At 40.0% G+C, this 18,444-nt stretch overlaps 1 protein-coding gene across 1 annotated transcript in view; it reads left to right on the top strand.

The window, feature by feature from the left end:
- Positions 1-18,444, top strand: part of LOC115581022 (parapinopsin) — a 34,620-nt gene that overhangs the window by 1,150 nt on the left and 15,026 nt on the right. Inside the window, exons 2-4 of the mRNA XM_030415865.1 lie at positions 1,439-1,578; positions 2,108-2,171; positions 2,308-2,478. Coding sequence (XP_030271725.1) covers positions 1,439-1,578; positions 2,108-2,171; positions 2,308-2,478 — 375 coding nt within the window. The remainder of the gene's footprint in view (positions 1-1,438; positions 1,579-2,107; positions 2,172-2,307; positions 2,479-18,444) is intronic.

Below are 18,444 nucleotides of genomic sequence, written 5' to 3'. Positions count from 1 at the left end.
AAAATTGTTTGTGGTAAGGCAACATGTTTACATTTGCTTTTTTTATCAAATGGCTGGTGAGTGGGTATAATTTAATGCAGATCCTAGATCTGATGAGTTTAAACTATGGTTAAACAGTTGTGGGTGGTTTTAAATTTAGAGTGATTAAGGGTTGATATTGGATTAGGCTTGATTGAATCAAAAGGAGACTGGTGGGTCTTAGCGAAGGTACGCTTTAATAAGTGTCATGCTAGTTTGCATTTTATTCACGATAGTAGCTTTTTCGTTATTTTGGATCCTATACACCTACAGGTTATTGATACACAAAATGTGCATCAGAGCCTTGTGAGTTGTGTTAAATGAAGCATGTGAATTTTAATTGAAGAAGCTTTTGATGACACTTTCATCTGAGCTCTCCACACAACAAATGCTTAGTAACCCCTGCTGAAGGCTGTGGACTGCAGCTCACCATAAAAGTAAGTTTAGCCTTTTCTCATATATCACCTGCTGTCAGATTGATGTTGATATTTAACCTACTGTCTGTGCCATGAAGACTGTCTTTGTGTGAAAGCATCAGGGCTGTGTGCCCACCTCACCCTATTTTCATTCAAAAGCTGGACAAACAGGAGGGTAAAGCATCAGTGTAATGTACAACACACTCATCCTGTGCTCACACACTATCTATCAGTTGCTTCCAGTTTATCTATTTGTAAATGTATATTTAGGTATAAAACAATCCAATCCATGTCATCTGTCTTTATTTTTCATGTGATGTGTCCTGTTCTGTATGTTAACATCCATGTGTTTTTATAGAGTTCTCTGTTAAACCTACAGTATTTAAAGTGCGCATATATTTAGATGTCAAATTCTCAAGGTACTTTTGTTGTTGCTTTGCTGTTATTCAACACATTCAGAGTATGCACTGATTTATATTTATTCACTCTTTTCCATGTATGTGTCTGCATTATCGGTCATGTTTTGTCTTATACCCAGACCTGTTGCTTTGTCATTTAGCTTTTGCAATCCACCTGCTGTTTTGGCATGAATTATGTCCTTTACCACTTTTGCTTTTGTGAATTAGTTGGTGATATTATGAGAATGGAGAACATTCAATAACACACAATTAAAAATGTCAAGGATCACACAAAAAAAAACCAAGGCTTCCATCTTGCTTTAAAGAGAGTAAAGATGTAGAGATGCTGATGTCACCTGGAGTCCAGGTAATACAATTGATATTCTAAACATAGGTTATGAGAGCATCTTTAAACTAAGATATATAAGTCACAATTTGACCTTATATTTAAAAATGTAGTGGTTATAACTGAACTGAAAGGAACAGGTTTCCATCAGACCTCAGTCAGCAATATGCAGCTCAGTCTGGTGGACATGAGTTCCCCAAACTCTGGGGAGGTGTTCACTTTAATGAACTGTGCTTCGCTCTGTATTCCTCATCTTCCAGTGAGTGAGTGGTTTAATGGGACTGTGTTCACTGAACGTCCATGGCCAGAGGGAGAAAAGTGGCTGCTGGTGACAGTGTTGGGCCTGGAGATGATCATGGGAGTTGTGGGAAATGGTCTAGTTCTGCTGGTCAAAGTCATGGTGAGGTTGTCCCTTATATTGGTGTGAAATATCATTTATGTTCGGTGTGTATGAGTACAGAAGACTATAATAGGCCAGGGTTGAAATTAGGGTTCCAGCGGCATATTGGTATCACAATATCAGATTTTATCTGGACGATAATAGTGGCCAAAAGAATACACGATAATGATATCATCACAATTAATAAAGACAATTTTAAAAAAAGATTTCTCAGGAAACTTCATCTTAACTTTGTTTATTGTGTGTTTTCTTATTTTGTACAGTAGTAGTAGTAGTAAATCAAAAGCAGCCACAAACTACAATACACACACACACATAAAAAAGTGTGTGTGTGTATGTATATATATATATATATGTATATATATATATATATATATATATATATATATATATATATATATATATATATATATATATATATATATATATATATATATATATATATATATATATTTTTTTTTTTTTTTTTTTTTTGTGTGATCTCAGCATATAGCATGTTCACCGCTCTTCCTCTGTCCTTCTTTTCCAGTGCAGGGGTCAGTTCTGCTGTCGTTATTGGTTTCCTTTCATCAGTCTCACCTTGTCAGATTTCGGTACAACTCACAACCATGCATTACAGGATTATATGTTACATGATTATATGTTGTGCTTTACTTCCTTGGTGTATTTCACTTCATTTGATTCTAGTAATGCAACAAATTGTTCACACTGTGTGACATGTCATCTCAGTGCAGGAAGTCACAATTTTTCACAATGATCTACTTTGTTGTGAAGGCTGCTCCCTCCTCATCATCTCCGGCTCCCTTTTGGCTATGCTGACAGGAGGTCAGAGGTCACCATGGTGTGAGATCGTCAGCTTGCTGAAGTTCACCTTCATCTCCTCCTCTATAGGGAGCATCGGTAACACAGAACTCAAAACACATAGAGACCACTTCATTATGTTCTCCATGCAGTGGAGAACATAATGCGTTTTAGCTAACTTCCTGTCCGTTTTGCGGTGAGAAGTCCTCCCTCCTCACTACATCACCAGACATAGCAGCAAACAGGAGGGAGAGCAGGACCCTCCTGCAGGACCCTCCTGCAGGACCCTCCTGTTTGCTGCTCTTTATGGAGTTATCTGTCTTGATTGGATAAATTGTGCAGGGATACCAGACAATGTATTTTCTCTTGCTGCATGAGTGGGGGAGGAGAGACATGACCAAATACCCTCTAACAGTGATAACTGTTGGAATACAGAGCTATTTAACCCTTATTTTAATAAAACTATGTCATTTACAACAGCTTTAAGGCTCACATTCACTCTGAGTTTACACAATATGTCAGGTTTATTGATCCAAGATTTCTTTAATACTTTGTTTCAGTTAGTTAACAGATGTTGATGAAGGTTCTCAGTCATCCAGGTTATGGTAAATGTAGGTGCTGTACCATTAGTCCATGAGCCAGAGATTATATCTATAGCTGTATCTGTAACAGTAGCTAATGTTAGCTTGGTGTTTTTTGCAAGCTAGCTATCTAGCAGACTTGCTAGCTAACAGTGTAACAGTAACAGTAACTGCTACAGTGCAGACTATCTACTCTGCATGGTCGCCAAAAAAGGTCGCCACCAAATAAAAAAGGTCACACACTGATATTTCGTTGGACCGCCTTTAGCTTTGATTACTGCACGCATTGGCTGTTGCATTGTTTCGATAAGCCTCTGCAATGTCACAAGATTTATTTCTGACCAGTGTTGCATTAATTTTTCACCAAAATCTTTAGTTGATGATGGGAGAGTCGGACCACTGTGCAAAGCCTTCTCCAGCACGCTCCAAAGATTCTCAGTGGGGTTCAGGTCTGGACTGTGCTTTGGACAGTTCAGAACCCAATTTTAGTAGTTTCTGCAATCTCCTTAGATGTCTTCTCTGCTTGATGCATGCCAATGATTTGACCCTTCTCAAACAGACTAACATCTTTTCAACGACCATGGGATATGTCTTTCGACGTGGTTGTTTAAGAAATGAGAAGCTACTCATTGCATCAGTTAGGGTTAAATATCTTGTTGCCAGCTGAAAGATAATTACCCATGCAATAATTATCCAATAGGAGGCTCTTACCTATTTGCTTAGTTAAAGCCAGGTGGCGACTTTTCTTTGGCCAGGCAGTGTAGCTTGCAGGTTAAACAGTGTAACAGTAACTGCTACAGTGCAGGCTAGCTAGCTACATCAGTTTGACATCTTCCAACATTTCCAAGAGGATATAAGTGACATCAGGTTAAGCTTATGTTATGATGGGTTGGGTTTAAGTAATGACAAGTAAAAAAACCTTTTCTTTCTTTTTTTTCAACACAGTTGTTTATTAACCTTTAATGTTTACATCACCAGCCTTGTGATTCTCTTTTTAGTTACTGTGATTTTGGGATACCCCTGCACTATAGAACCGAGTAGAGGAGATTTAGATCTGGATTCAGAATGGACAGCCAGTACAAAGAATCTGAAGCATGTATCATACACCATGAAACATCAAAAGAACATGATAAAATCTTTGGTCTTAAAGACTATGAATCCTGGAAAACATTGCTTGACGCAGCCAAAGTGAGAAACTATGCCCCTATTACAGATGTTGCGAAAGACCTTGGAAAAAAAGAAGTCATGTTATGTGACCTCTGTGTTTGTCAGACAGATTCAGTACTGGGTTTAAATGAAAGCCTAAAAGGTCCCCTTTCCAAAGATATCAAGCACCATATTATCGAATATTGACAATATCCCTACCATGAGCCTAAACCAGATATACACCAGATTTCAAAAATGGAATTTATCTAAGGGGGTTAGTATCTTCATGAGCTGAAAAAAAGTAATTTCGATACCACCCCTGCACTGCTATCGTGATTTTTCTAGTACTAGGGGTGTATACCTTGCCAAAAAACAATGATAGCATTTGTCCCCCCCGATGATACAGGTCAACCCCCCTGGCTCATGGACTATATAATAATAATATAATAGGCAACTGGACTTGTTTAAGTGTCTTGCAGACATTTCACCACATCCCAGAGGCTTCTTCAATACTTACTACCACCTCCTCTGATCAAAGACAGTCGATCCACTTTGACATAGATGGATTCTTTCACATCTCTTTCAAACACACTAAAAAATGCTGGGTTATTTTCATAACCCATCCCCTGGGTAGCTGTGGATTTTGAGCTGACTGGGTTGTTTTTATCCAAGGTTGGGTTAAATATTTTGACCCAACAGATTGGGTTGAAGATATCTTGCGGGTTTCAGATTTGGACGGGCTTTAGATTTGGACAGGCTGAGGCTAATGTTCATCACTCTCCAGCTTGAGACCAGAGAAAACTATGTAAATGGTAAGTAAAACTTAACTTATCATCCTACAACATCTAGTTTAATGTAGTAGCCAAATAGTTGTGTCTTAGTTTTTACTTAAAAACTTCACCTCACTCTGTGACTTGAGCATTTTTTTTGCGTTGCTAGCTAGTTGTTTTTTTTCGTTAGCTAGTTATTTTCACTAGATAAAATACTTGGTTCCTTTACTTGTGACACACACTTTGATAGACTATCAAAGTCTAGCAGTGCAGGGATATTTTTCCGTTAGCTGTGTGTAAATTTAATCCATGGTCTAATGCACCGTGACACCGAGTTAACGTTAGATCCCCTCTCGAGAGATGACGTCTGCTGACCACTAGCTGTAGCAACTTTAGCAAAGATAACAAATAGCGCAGTCTATTTCTCCACGCGCAAACCAGCCACTCATAGCCACAAATAATGCTCAGAACAGCATCAAACTTCATCAGCAGTACAAACATGGTTCCAGCACATAATACAAAGCATCAAACATCTGTTAGCTTTGCCTGGTTTATATTGAAAAGAGACAAATCACAACTCACCCACTCTCCTCCAGTTATACATTATGCAGCAACTTTCCGCATCCAGCAAAGCGTCCAGGTGTAAATGACCTTTAATGTGATGATTGTTTTAAGAACATGTTTTTTCATTCAGTTTACTAATATTCTTTGAAGCCAGGTTGGTATTTAATTAATTATATGAGACGCTAAATGCGGAACTTTTATTTTGAACCCGTCTCGCTGTGAACAAAATAGTGATGGGAATGGCAGTTCTTTTTACTGTACTGAATCTCTAGAATCCGTTCATTAAAATGATTCGTTCAAAAGATTGGTTCACCGAATCCTTCAGTGCTCTCCAACTCTGAACTGATAAACAGCCAAATGATCCGTCATTCAGTTCATGATTCAGCCCTGAGGTTCACGTTCACTTACTGAGGGACGGTGCGTTCACGGACTATAGTACACAATCATTCGCGGTAGACGCAGCGCTGCTTTGAGTGGTGTACATGCACTAAAATTATTACACGGTGAAAGCTCAATTGAACTGAGAAAGAAACTAATTAGTTCATGAAGTGATTCCGTTCACTTCGTTCACTCAAAAGATTCGTTCGTTCGAACAACACGTTTGCGTGTATGTGCTGGTGAATCGTGTGTGTCTCCATGTTGAAAGTCTGCCTGCAAGGTTTTGCTGAACATAATGAAAATTAGTTACTTAGCACTTGGCTGATAAAGGGCACAAGGTTTGTTGTTGTCATTTGTTGTCGCTTCATGACATGTTTAATGTTTGATTCAGACCGTAACTTTTACAGTTTTGAACAGTTTTGATATAGCGTGTTTAAGCTAGCGGGAACGCTAATTGGCATTAGCCCAACCGTCCTGTCGGTACAGAGGAGCAGAGATGAGGCTGGTCATTTCATTCATTTCATTTGTATGTTTGTTAATATAAAGAAAGGTATTTTGTGTGATTTTAAGTGGCTTTAATATATTAAGTTAAAGGTTATTATTTGATACAAATGTCCTGGTTAAAAATGTAATTAAAAAAATACATACAGCTCTGTAATAGAGGTTGTCATTTAAGTTAAAACAGATTAAAATATGATTTTTCTGTGAATGTAACAATGATTGAAGAAGCTAAGAGAAGAATGCATGATTATATTTTGAGTGAATTTGTGATACAATAAGGTCATGAAGGAAGATATTTACATCTATCTTTTATACCTTTTTGGAGCTCTTACGGTGTGTTCGAAGGAGTGTTCAAAGGTTCCAGGTACACCAGGCACGCCAGGAGGACTCGGACGTGTTTTGTCAGTGCCTGGACGCTATGCTGGACGCGGAAAGTTGCTGCATAACGTATCACTGGAGGAGAGTTGGTGAGTTGTGTTTTTGTCAGTTTTCAATGCAAACATTGATTCACTCAGGTATTCAGCAGGTATTCACATAGAGCTGGTGTAACATGTGGCCCTCAACTTTGTCGATGTCAGCTTTTTTAGAGTGCAGCAGAGTGAGTTTGAGATCAGGCACGCCATAGTTTGAAGTGACGTCTGTGGCTGTGGTTTTCAAACTGTTAAATATCAAGGAATCTTAAATGGACACAAGTTAGACCACAGAACCCAATTTCATAAGACTTTTGCCCAGGGTTTTCCATTTTGAAAAGGTTTGTGGTTGACCGAAATGGTAGTCATACATTCTGACATTGTGTTACTTAATGGTGAAACAGTAAAAAATAGAGGTCACACACACATCCCCAAAAAACATCTATTTGGGTGCTGGATCTAAAAAAGACTTGAAACATTACACACAATGAATATCCTTAATGGGAGCTGTTTGGTGTGTGGATCTTCTTGCTTTCTTTTACTTAATGGTGAAAACACATCATTCATGTTTTTGCTGGGGGCCCCCTGGAACCATTTCAGGGATCACTGGAGGTCCTTGGACCCCACTTTGAGAATCACTGCTCAGTGGATCCACTGGCAAAGAAAATCCCCACACTACATAAAGTTAAGAGTTAAAAGGACAAATTCACCCATTTCAACGTGTCTTTTATATAATTGGTCCTCACTAATGCTGTCTTTCTGTCTATTCTGTCAGAGAAGGACTGTGGACAGTTAATTTCAAATTAAATTGACATTTTTATTCAATATATAATACATTGCTTCTATTAATGTTTTTTTTTTTTCAAGTTTCAAATAATGTTTGAAAAGATCAAACCTAAAAAAAAATGTGGATGTCGCTGGCTGTCAGGTTTCTCAGCTGTTCACAGTCCTTTCCTGAGACAGAGTGAGTTGACGTAAGTTGTGTCATAATTTAGTGAGCATTAGTGAGGACCAAAAATGCCAGGAAAGTGTAGTTTTAACAACGAGTGGCTTCTTAAGGAGAGGTTTAAACTTTGGCTTCTGAAAGACGCTGACCACGGACGTGCAAAATGCAGACTTTGCACGAAGTCCTTTGATTTTTCCAGCATGGGAGAAGCGGCATTAGCAAGCCACTTGAAGGGCAAGAAACATATGGCGGCTGCTGAACGCTGCAGAAGCATCTCGATCAGAGAATATATGGAAACAGGTGATGGCGTCTCTCCACCGACACAGACGGACGTTGCTGTGCCTGCGGCGGCTGCAATTTCTGCAAGGCAGACAAACTTGTATGTGTCTAACATAATGACAACAGAAGTACTGAAAGCGGACTTCCGGTGCGACACCATGTAGGGAGGACACGAGGTGACAGAGCTTGACACCAGACACCTGTTGCTTCACCTTCTGCTCGACTTCATAACCGCATTTTCACGGCTTTTATGACTGTCAAGTCTCCAGGTAACAGATACAACTGTCTAAACCGAGTTTAACGAGTCAAAACACCACCATGCCTGACACACGCGGGACCGCTAAGCAAGCTAACGATAGCTGCCAGGCCACCTCGACCCAGAGTACCGCTAAGCCTTCCTCTGACCAAGTTATGATTAACGTTATACAAGCCATACAAGATTTGAAAAACGAACTAATGGCCAAGATCGACCACAAGGCAGAGGCACAGAGTACGTAACTACGCACTCAAATTGAGGCCCTACAGAGTGAGTTTAAGAAGGCTAACGAGCTTGCCGAAGCCCGCTGTGCAGCGCTGGAGGGACTTGTGACTCACCTGGAGACGGTGGCCAGCGAGCAGTCGGACACAACTACCGCGCTGGAACAGGAGGCGACTTGGATGAAGAAGGAGATCATAACGCTGAAAGATAGAGCCGAGGATTTAGAAGCAAGGTCGCGGCGATGCAACATCCGAGTGGTCGGAGTGAGAGAGGGTCAGGAGAGCGGAAAACAGCCTGCTCAGTTCATCGCCGACATGCTGCGGGAGTTACTACAGCTGGACAAGACACCGGTTTTGGACCGGGCTCATCGCGCCCTGAGAAGCAAGCCAACGCAGGACAACCAGCCACCAAGGGCTTTCATTGCGAGATGCCATTACTTTCAGGAGAAGGAAGAGATTTTGAGGAAGGCTGCGAAGCTGCGGCAACTTAAAACAAACAACAGGGACACAGTTCGTGTTTTGCCAGACTACACCCAGGCTGTCACCAGACAATGATCAGCCTTCATCCAAGTTGCCTGGTTCTTTTACATGTAGGCTACTGTATGTATGACGCAAGCAGCACTAATACTGACATTCTATAGCCAAGACTAACATGTAACATGTAGGTCATTTATGTCAGCTCTAATATGTATACACAGCCCCACTTGTAACATACAGGCTGGATCTTAATTGCTTTTTTGTTTTTTTCTCTCTATCCTGGTTGATCTGATCATTCATTATGACATATTACCTCCTCTAATTTGAGCATTGGACCATTGAGCATTTTTTTTTTTTTCTACAATCAGAGTTTTCCTCTCTCATCTTTTTCTTTAAATGCATATACTACAAGTGTGCAAGCAGCCACTGTCATTTTGCTTTGATTTCAATGATTGATTTCAATGATTGATTTCAATTGCAAAAGCTGAGGTGTGGCCATTCTGCTCCACAGAAATGTAAAGTTTGTCGAATCCCATGTCATAAGTGATAGAAATGGCAGCTATATCATTGTTCAAGGAAAATTGTATGGTATACCAGTGGTGCTCGTCAACATTTACGCCCGAATTGGGACAATGTTCAATTTTTCACTGCTCTTTTCTTATCACTCCCAGACCTAAATTTGCATAAATTAATACTGAGCGGCGACCTCAACTGTGCCTTAAACATCAAGCTAGATCGCTCCAAACAATCAGGTACACTGAGCAGGTCTGCAGGTTATATCAACTCCTTTTTACAGACATATAAGATCTTAGATGCCTGGAGGTTCAAAAACCCAACATCCCGTAAATACTCTTTTTTCTCACCAGCCCATCAGTCCTATTCGAGAATAAATTATTTTCTTCTGGATGAACAGCTGATTCCCCTACTTAAGTCAATTGAATATGAGACCATGGTCATTTCGGACCATTGCCCAGTGGTAATGGATATCAGCTTTCCTGACAACATAGCCCCTCAGCGAACAAGGCGTTTTAACCCTCGTCTCCTGTCTAACCAAGATTTTGTTAAATACATATCCAATCATATTTATCTATTTATGGAAACCAATCAAGACCCACAGATAAGTAAAGGCTACCTATGGGAAACACTAAAAGCCTATCTAAAGGGAATAATAATATCCTATACTGCCAGTGCCAACAAAGAGAACGCAAAACGTCTTTCAGAAATAGAGATGAGGATCTGCGCTCTTGATCAGGAACATTCATCGACACCCTCTGAAAATCTCTACCGGGAAAGAATTTCACTTCAAACTGAGTATGACATTATAATGACTGACCGTGCCGAGGATCTACCTCGAAAATCACATTTAAACTACTATGAATCCAGAGAACGTGCTAGCAAGCTCTTAAGTCATCAGCTTAGACAGTCTGCGGCGACAAGCTTCATCACTGAAATTGGATTAGATAACGGCAGTTGCACCACATAACAAAAAAGTATTAATAAACAATTTCGAGAATTCTATAAAAACTCATATAAATCTGAAGCAGGTGATGACACTTTGATTACGGAATTTTTCAATAATTTAAATATGCCGTCTCTAGACCAGGACAGTATCAACGCACTTGAGAAACCATTAACACAGGCTGAAATTGAAAGGGCCATTAAAACATCCAAATCTGGGAAGTCGCCCGGCCCTGACGGCTACTCCATTGAATTTTATAAATTCTTTTCTGTTAAATTGGTGCCACTTCTATGCGAAGTATAAGAAGAAGCCTTGCAAAGGAAAACTCTACCCTTAACGATGACGCAGGCAGCTATATCTGTTCTTCTCAAAAAAGGTAAAGATCCGCTGAAATGTGACTCTTACCAACCAATCAGCTTACTCTGCTCTGATTATAAAATCTTAACAAAGACCCTTGCAGTGAGACTTGAACCAACCATGCACAATATAATCCACAGAGATCAGACAGGCTTTATGACTGGCAGGCAACTAGCTGGCAATTTACGTTGCCTCTTTAACATACTATATATGCCAAACCACAGTCACACACAAGAGGTACTAATATCATTAGATGCACACAAAGGGTGGAGTACAATTATCTATTTGCAGCTCTTAGAAAGTTTGGGTTTGGACAGAAATTTTGTAGCTGGGTAAATCTTTTGTATTCTAATCCACAGGCCTCTGTACACACTAATAACCTTATATCAGACTATTTTCCGATTTTCAGGGGTACAAGACAAGGGTGTCCCTTGTCACCCCTATTTCAATATCGCTGTTGAGCCTCTGGCTGTCTCCCTGAGGGAAAATACCAGCTTATTGGGTATAGACCGATGCGGCCTCAACCATAAACTCTCATTATACTGTGATGATCTCCTTTTGTACCTTTCACACCCAGATACATTTATACCTGTTGCATTAGACCTTATCACTAAATTTGGGGTAATTTCTGGGTACAAAATAAACTTTTCAAAGAGCCTAATTTTTCCTATAAGTGTGGCTGCAAAGTAGAGGCCTCTTGACATGTTCCCCTTTAAGATTACATATGTCTCCTTTAAATACCTAGGTGTACATGTTACTGAGAGATTCAAGGATCTTTTTAAAAATAACTTTACAGTGGAACTGGAACTAACTAAACAAGACTTGACAAGATGGTCATCCCTTCCATTATCGTTGGCAGGAAGAATTAACGCCATAAAAATGGCTATATGAGTCTTATTTCTTTTTCAGATGATCCCCACATTCATTCCTAAAGCATTCTTTACTAAAAATTAATAAATACATGTCCACCTTTATATGGAACAGAACTGTGCCATGAATTAGGCTAACTTTTCTAGAGAGGCCCAGGGAAAATTGGGGTTTAGCATTACCGAAACTAATGCACTATTACTGGGCAGCTAACCTTCATGCCCTTTCATATTGGACATCTAACATCCCTGAACATGAGGCACATAGTATGGTTGCTTATGGAACAACACTCTAGCTCGCCCAACTCACTGGCTGCCTTGGTGTGTGCTCTGATGCCGATTAGCAAGCGCTACCACACAAATAATCTAATAATTGGGAACTCCCTCCGAATCTGGTCACAATTCAGAGTAAATTTTGGACATAAGAAACCGCTTCTATCAAGTCACATCCTTGCCAACCCCTTTTTTCCTCCCTCTCTCATAGATCCAGCATTTAAGCTGTGGAAAAGTAGAGGTCTCATATGTGTAAAGGATTTCTTTAAAGATGGCCTTTTTATTTCATTTGACTATCTAAAGGTGCATTTCGACATTCCAAACACCCATTTCTTCAGATATCTGCAGATTCGAAATTACACAAAGACATGTTTTTCACCTTCCCTAGTAGCCATAGAGGAAGATTGGATCCAACAGGGATCCACAAACAAAATGCTTTGTTTCATTTGTATATGATACAATCCAAAATGTAGCTGCTCCTTCCCTTCACCATATAAAGACCAAATGGGAGGAGGATCTTAATCTGCAGATACCGGATGTGACCTTGCAACTGGCAATAAGTCGAGTGAACGCATCATCTATCTGTATCAGACATGGTTTAATTCAGTTTAAGATATTTCACAGGCTTCACCTCTCCTGGAGCAGACTGGCTAAACTATATGCCGATGTAGATCCAAGATGCGAAAGATGTCACCAGGTGGAGGCCACCCTTGGCCACATGTTTTGGTCGTGCCCAGTGTTGAGCTCCTTCTGGCTGTCTATCTTTGATGGCATCTCCTATGTTTGTAAGAAAAGGATCAGCCCCAATCCAATTATGGCAATATTTGGTGCCTCACCGGAAGGAATCACACTCTCAGCAAATCAAGCAAGTATAGTTGCTTTTGTCAAACTTCTTGCCAGGAAATTAATTCTTGTTAATTGGAAAAGCCCTAATGCTCCAACACATAAACGCTGGCTTGAGGAAGTACTCGCACATTTAAAGCTGGAGAAATTGAGATATTCCTCTTGCCCCATATTATAAGAAGCTGATAAGGAAAGAGGTGTCGCAATATGTTGTTTTATTTGACGAAAGTCTTAAGCATTTGCAGTCAAAACAAATGGACATTCATGTAAGACTGTGGGATGGACCAGAAGTCAAAACTAAATATATTGGCTCTGAATTTTTGGGGCACTCCACTGCGATTGATGTAGTTGAAAAAATTAGCAAAATGCTATCCGAGACGGAGCTGCGCAATCTCCTGCAACTGTCCAGAGACGGACCACATGTAAACTGGAAAGTTTTTGAACTGACTCAAAAGGAGATGAATAAGCAAGTGGACAAGGTGCTTGTTAATGTCAAGTTCATGCGGTTTACACGTTGTGCATAACACATCAGAGATGGAGCGAAAGCTACAGGCTGGGAAATCGAGCATACCCTCTGGAGCCTGTACCGGCTCTTTCATGACTGCCCCGCTCGCCTGGAAGATTTCACCTCCGCAACTGGATGCAGCACTGCAATGCTGAAGTTTTGCAGCCACCGCTGGCTTGAAAACGTAACTCTATCCGACCGTGCTTTGCAGCTTTGGCCGCATGTGAAAGCCTATATAGAGCTGGTGCACAAGGGAGAGCTACCAGATCCGAAGACTCAATCTTTTGAAGTTGTGAAGAACAGTGCACAGGATCCTCTTTTCATCCCAAAAGTGATGATCTTCAACAGCATCGCATGAGAGATGGCACCCTTCCTCACGCTGTACCAGACTGATAAGCCTATGTTACCCTTCCTCAGCGGGGACATCTACAATCTGATGAAAGGTAAGCATTCTCATGTCATTGCACTGTATTACTGGCTGTATTAATTACTGATGTTGTTCTTGTTAATACCACAAACACACCATGTTTGTGGTGTGTTAGGTGTGAGGCGTATGTATTTTGTGTGTGTGTGTGTGTGTGTGTGTGTGTGTGTGTGTGTGTGTGTGTGTGTGTGTGTGTGTGTGTGTGTGAGTCTGTCTGTCTGTCATCTGTGCTTATGGTGTGTGTTATAGATGTGTGTAGTTTTTATTTGTTAGGTAGATCTTGACCGTAAATTGGAATTATGAAATAATGCTGTAAAATATAAAATGATAAATATTATTGTCTGAACCCACCCACTCTTATCTTAAAATGACTTTTAAAGCTACCAGTGAAGAACCTGTCCTTACGTTCCATTAGCTGGAACACAGAGAATTGGAATTTTTATGATGCATCTTTAATGATGCATATTGCATGAATGAAATTGAAATACTGTTTCAGTTAATCAATTAATCTAGTCCATAATTCATTTCAGCCTACTGACTTAAAATATTTTTTGGTGCTAATAGGCTATTTTATGTCATTTCTATAAAGTTAAAAATTGGTGGTCACATTGACTATTGCAGTAAGAATTTTCACGCCAAAGTAACTGAAAGTATATGAAAGAGCAATCTCTGAAGGAAGCCATCACAATCGTCAAGCTCCTCCACCTCCCCTTCTTGGACAGCAGTCTACACAAGGAAACCACCAAGGTTAGTAGGAGTGAGAGAATACTCACAATTCATGATATGATGCATGATATGAATTCAAGAACTGTGATTTTGCCTCCCTCCAAGACGGCTTCAAGGATTTTGATCTCAAAACAGATAGAGTGGACACTCTTCTATATGAGTCCATGGGAATCAGCAAAGCTTACTCCAAAGCATGGAATGTGGTGAAGATGCTTTTAGTTCTCTCTCATGGACAGGCCAGTGTTGAGAGAGGATTCTCAATCAACAAGGAGCTGATTGTTGAGAACCAGAAGGAGGCCTCTCTGGTTGCCCAGGTTGTTGGCCATATCAGAACAGTTGGTGGTGTAACTAATGTACAAATTACCAAAGAACTGTTGATATCTGTGTCTGGAGCAAGGCAGAAGTACCACAGCTACCTGGATGACCAGAGGAGGGCCCGAGAACAGGAAAAGCGGGGAGAAAAGAGAAAAGCCCTTGCAGATGAGCTGGATGAGCTTAAAAGGAAGAAGGCCAGAGCAGAGAGTGACTTTGCTGCTCTTGGAGAAGGCAGCTGATGAGTACGCTGAAAAAGCTGAATCCACTGGGAAACTCACCTTCATCACCAAATCAAACAGTTTGCGTCGCACTGCCAAAGAAAAGAGGGTTTCTCTTCAAGACCTCGACAAGCACATCGATGCTTCGGAGATGAAGCAGTAAAGACAGTTACTGTGTGACATCCTAATGTGTGTGTGTATGTGTGTGTGTCTGAGTGTCTGTTGCTGTAACATATAACATATAGCAACAATTTCTTCTTCCAGATGATAAGAGTGACAAAGGGTGGAATTCATGACACTTGGACACTCTCTGGTTTTGTTTGTTAGTGCCTTCCAACAATCCGCTAATGTGCGGGTAGTTTGAGTGATGTGAGATCCTGCAGAAAGCTTAGCAACAGAGTCTGTGCCGTGACGCGAACATTTACCTTTCTTTATCCTATACTGTGAATGATGATTTTGTGAAGCATGTAGTTTTCATGTGAGCCTTGTTATGTTTCAGACTGATGTTTTTATTATTCATTTTATTTATATAGCGCTTTTCAATGACCCAAAGTCGCTGACATTCATTCATTCACACTCAGTCATACTGGTGGTGGTAAACTACGATAGTAGCCACAGCTGCCCTGGGGCAGACTGACGGAAGCGTGGCTGCCATTCAGCGCCTACGGCCCCTCCGACCACCACCCCAAACATACAGAAGTCATACACATTCACACGAGGCAAGATGGGTGAAGTGTCTTGCCCAAGGACACAACGACCATGAAGCAGTTGGCTGTGCGGGGATTGAACCGCCGACCCTCCGAACGTAGGCCGACCCGCTCTACCACCTGAGCCACGGTCGCCCCATGTTCGAGCTATGTTCGAGCTATTGTTTGAAGAGTAACATTTTTATAGTTTATTTTGTTATGTGTTAGTTTTCATAAAAGTGAATACACGTATGACATTACAACAAAGATTCATTCCACATTAAGTTCAAGATTCTGCACATTTTATGTTTTAAGAGGAAATTTATTTTTGAATAATCTTTATTTATGTTTTAATAAGAATGCAAGTGCACTGAATTTTTATTTATTCTTATATGTTGATACAACATACTGTAGATACTTTTTTGTTCTCCATTTCTTTTGCTCTCTGTGATGGAGAGAGGAGTGTTGCGATTAAAACATGACAGTGTATCAAGATGTGTGTCTGTGGTTTGATTTAGAGGCACCGATTTTCAGTCTTGGAAATTCTATAAAAGGTTATGGAGATGTCATTGAAAAGTCATGGAAAACTATTGCTAAAAAAGTGTACGAACCCTGGAAAATGAGTGAAGTGGTCCTTTAATGTTGACAGACGTTTAATAAATGTTTTATTTTTACAGAATAGGTTGACATAGCGCTGTATCAACTGTATCGTACAAAACTGGACAGAAAGTGTGCCGCCCCAGCAAGCTGGAGGTTCGCAGGGCCTTCATTGACATCCAGCCGGTGAGTTAAGACAGTGCTTTTGAACAAATGTCATGTCAAGGACCCCTATATGTGTATTTGGCTGCGGACTTACAAGGTTTCGTAGAGACACCAAAAGAAACCTTACAGTATATTAAATCTTTTCAAAATGATTCCAAATTGTTCATAATGTTTCAAGATTTGTCAACATTTTTGGAAAGTCAACTAGGCCTTCACATCATGACACGTTCTGAGTGTATAGACCTCTCATTTTCAAATATGCTAATAGTAAAATAGGATTAAAGTGGTTAAACTGATTTTGATGCAGGTTACTACTTTTGCTGGGGACCCCATGGTGCCCACCTCTAGGATCCTTGGGGATTCCTGGACTACACTTTTGAGAAACACTGAGTTGAGACAATCATCATTAATACTGTGCTAAGTGGAATTGACTGGTCATTTTGGCATGTACAGAAATGTGCTTATTGGATTCAGACTCCAGATACAGAGTCTGGTACGGCACTGGGCTTTACCTGTGGAGTTGAACCTAACCTGTTGTGCAAACTAATTGTTCATACAACAGGTTCAACTTGCTGCAATGGAGTCATCCAACACCTTGGCTAGTTAAGCTGCAAGTTGAGCTCTCATCAGCTTCACCCCGTTAAGTTCAGGTACACAAAACTGATGTTTACATTTATTACAGTTTTAAGTGACTGTTTGATTGTTCTAGTTTTTACTGATGTAATTTGCCAAAATACGTAGACTGAACATGTGAAGGGGGCAAAAACCTACGAACTTTGTTGTTTTTTTCCTTTTCTTTTTTAATATTTAGGTTATTGTATGTATGTTAAGCACTTAAATTGATGGACTTTGCATTATGTTTATGATGCAGCAATGTTAAAAATGTATTCCACTGTTTTAATGTGAACTTGAAATGTCCCAATAAAATAATGGACATTATGTACTTCTTTCGTTGAATAATTTAATTAATTTCATGTTTAATAACAATTTCATTTCACAATACTAAGGTTAATGTTCATTAATTAATGCTAATTTTGCTCTCAAACCAACATTTTGATTTTAACCCACTTCTTTGGTAACATTAACCCAACATCTTGGCTGTGTTTTAGCCCATTTATTTCTTAATATAACCCAACAACATGGTTCTATTTTAACCCATTTATTGGATAACATTAACCTAATAGCAGAGTTGTTTTTTAACCCATTTTTGGGTATACAGTCTCAACCCAACATGCTGGGTCAAGCCCATAACCAAACCCTGCTGGTCTAGAACAACCCAGCGTTGGCCAGGTCCAACCAGCAGACGCCAAAGCAGCGTTAGGTTACCCAAATAACCCACATTTTCAACCAAGCAGTTTTAATTGTGAACCAACTGTCTTCTCTGACCAAGATGTTTACATTGTTGTCCTCAGGAATGTTTTTTCTCCTTCAGATGTAAGTGGACTGCAGAGACTGGACCTGAAGAGTTGGCCCTCCTGTGTTGTGCCATTCATTTATGGAGAGGTTGTTTTGTCTCTCCAATGTACAAATATGTGCAGTCCTGGCTGCATTGAACATTATAAACTACATTACTCTGTTATACATTTGTCCTTAGGATGGACATGTTTCTGCCTAATTGTGTTGGTGGGTTTAGAGTGAACCAGATATGATGTTTATTGTTGTGGTGGTTTATTGTAAGGACTGTATAGTAAACTGGATTGAATCACTTGTGGCCGCTGGGGGGCACCGGTTAGAATACACAAATCCAGGTGTTCCTTTTAGTTTCTTTATTGCTGATTAAGAATGGTTGAGGGTGTGAGTGTGACAGATGAGTGTGTGTGGGTGAAATGTGTGTGAAAGATGTATGGAAGGTGTGTGTGTGTGTGTGTGTGTGTGTGTGTGTGTGTGTGTGTGTGTGTGTGTGTGTGGTTCTGGAACAGAGAATAAAAAGGAACTGTTATCAGAACAGCATGTTCATCATTAACTATACAGTACCAGGAATGGTAAAGAATAAATGATTCAGCTTACTTACAACAACCAGTAATATACAGTAATAATACAAACATATACATGTAAGAGACTTCTTACTATTAGCATTAACGAGCTAACACGTTAGCCGGATT

This window comes from Sparus aurata, chromosome 1, assembly GCF_900880675.1.
Source record: "Sparus aurata chromosome 1, fSpaAur1.1, whole genome shotgun sequence".
Lineage (NCBI taxonomy): Eukaryota > Metazoa > Chordata > Actinopteri > Spariformes > Sparidae > Sparus > Sparus aurata.
Note: the sequence above shows the minus strand (reverse complement) of the source record. Positions and strands in the feature narration are given on the sequence as shown.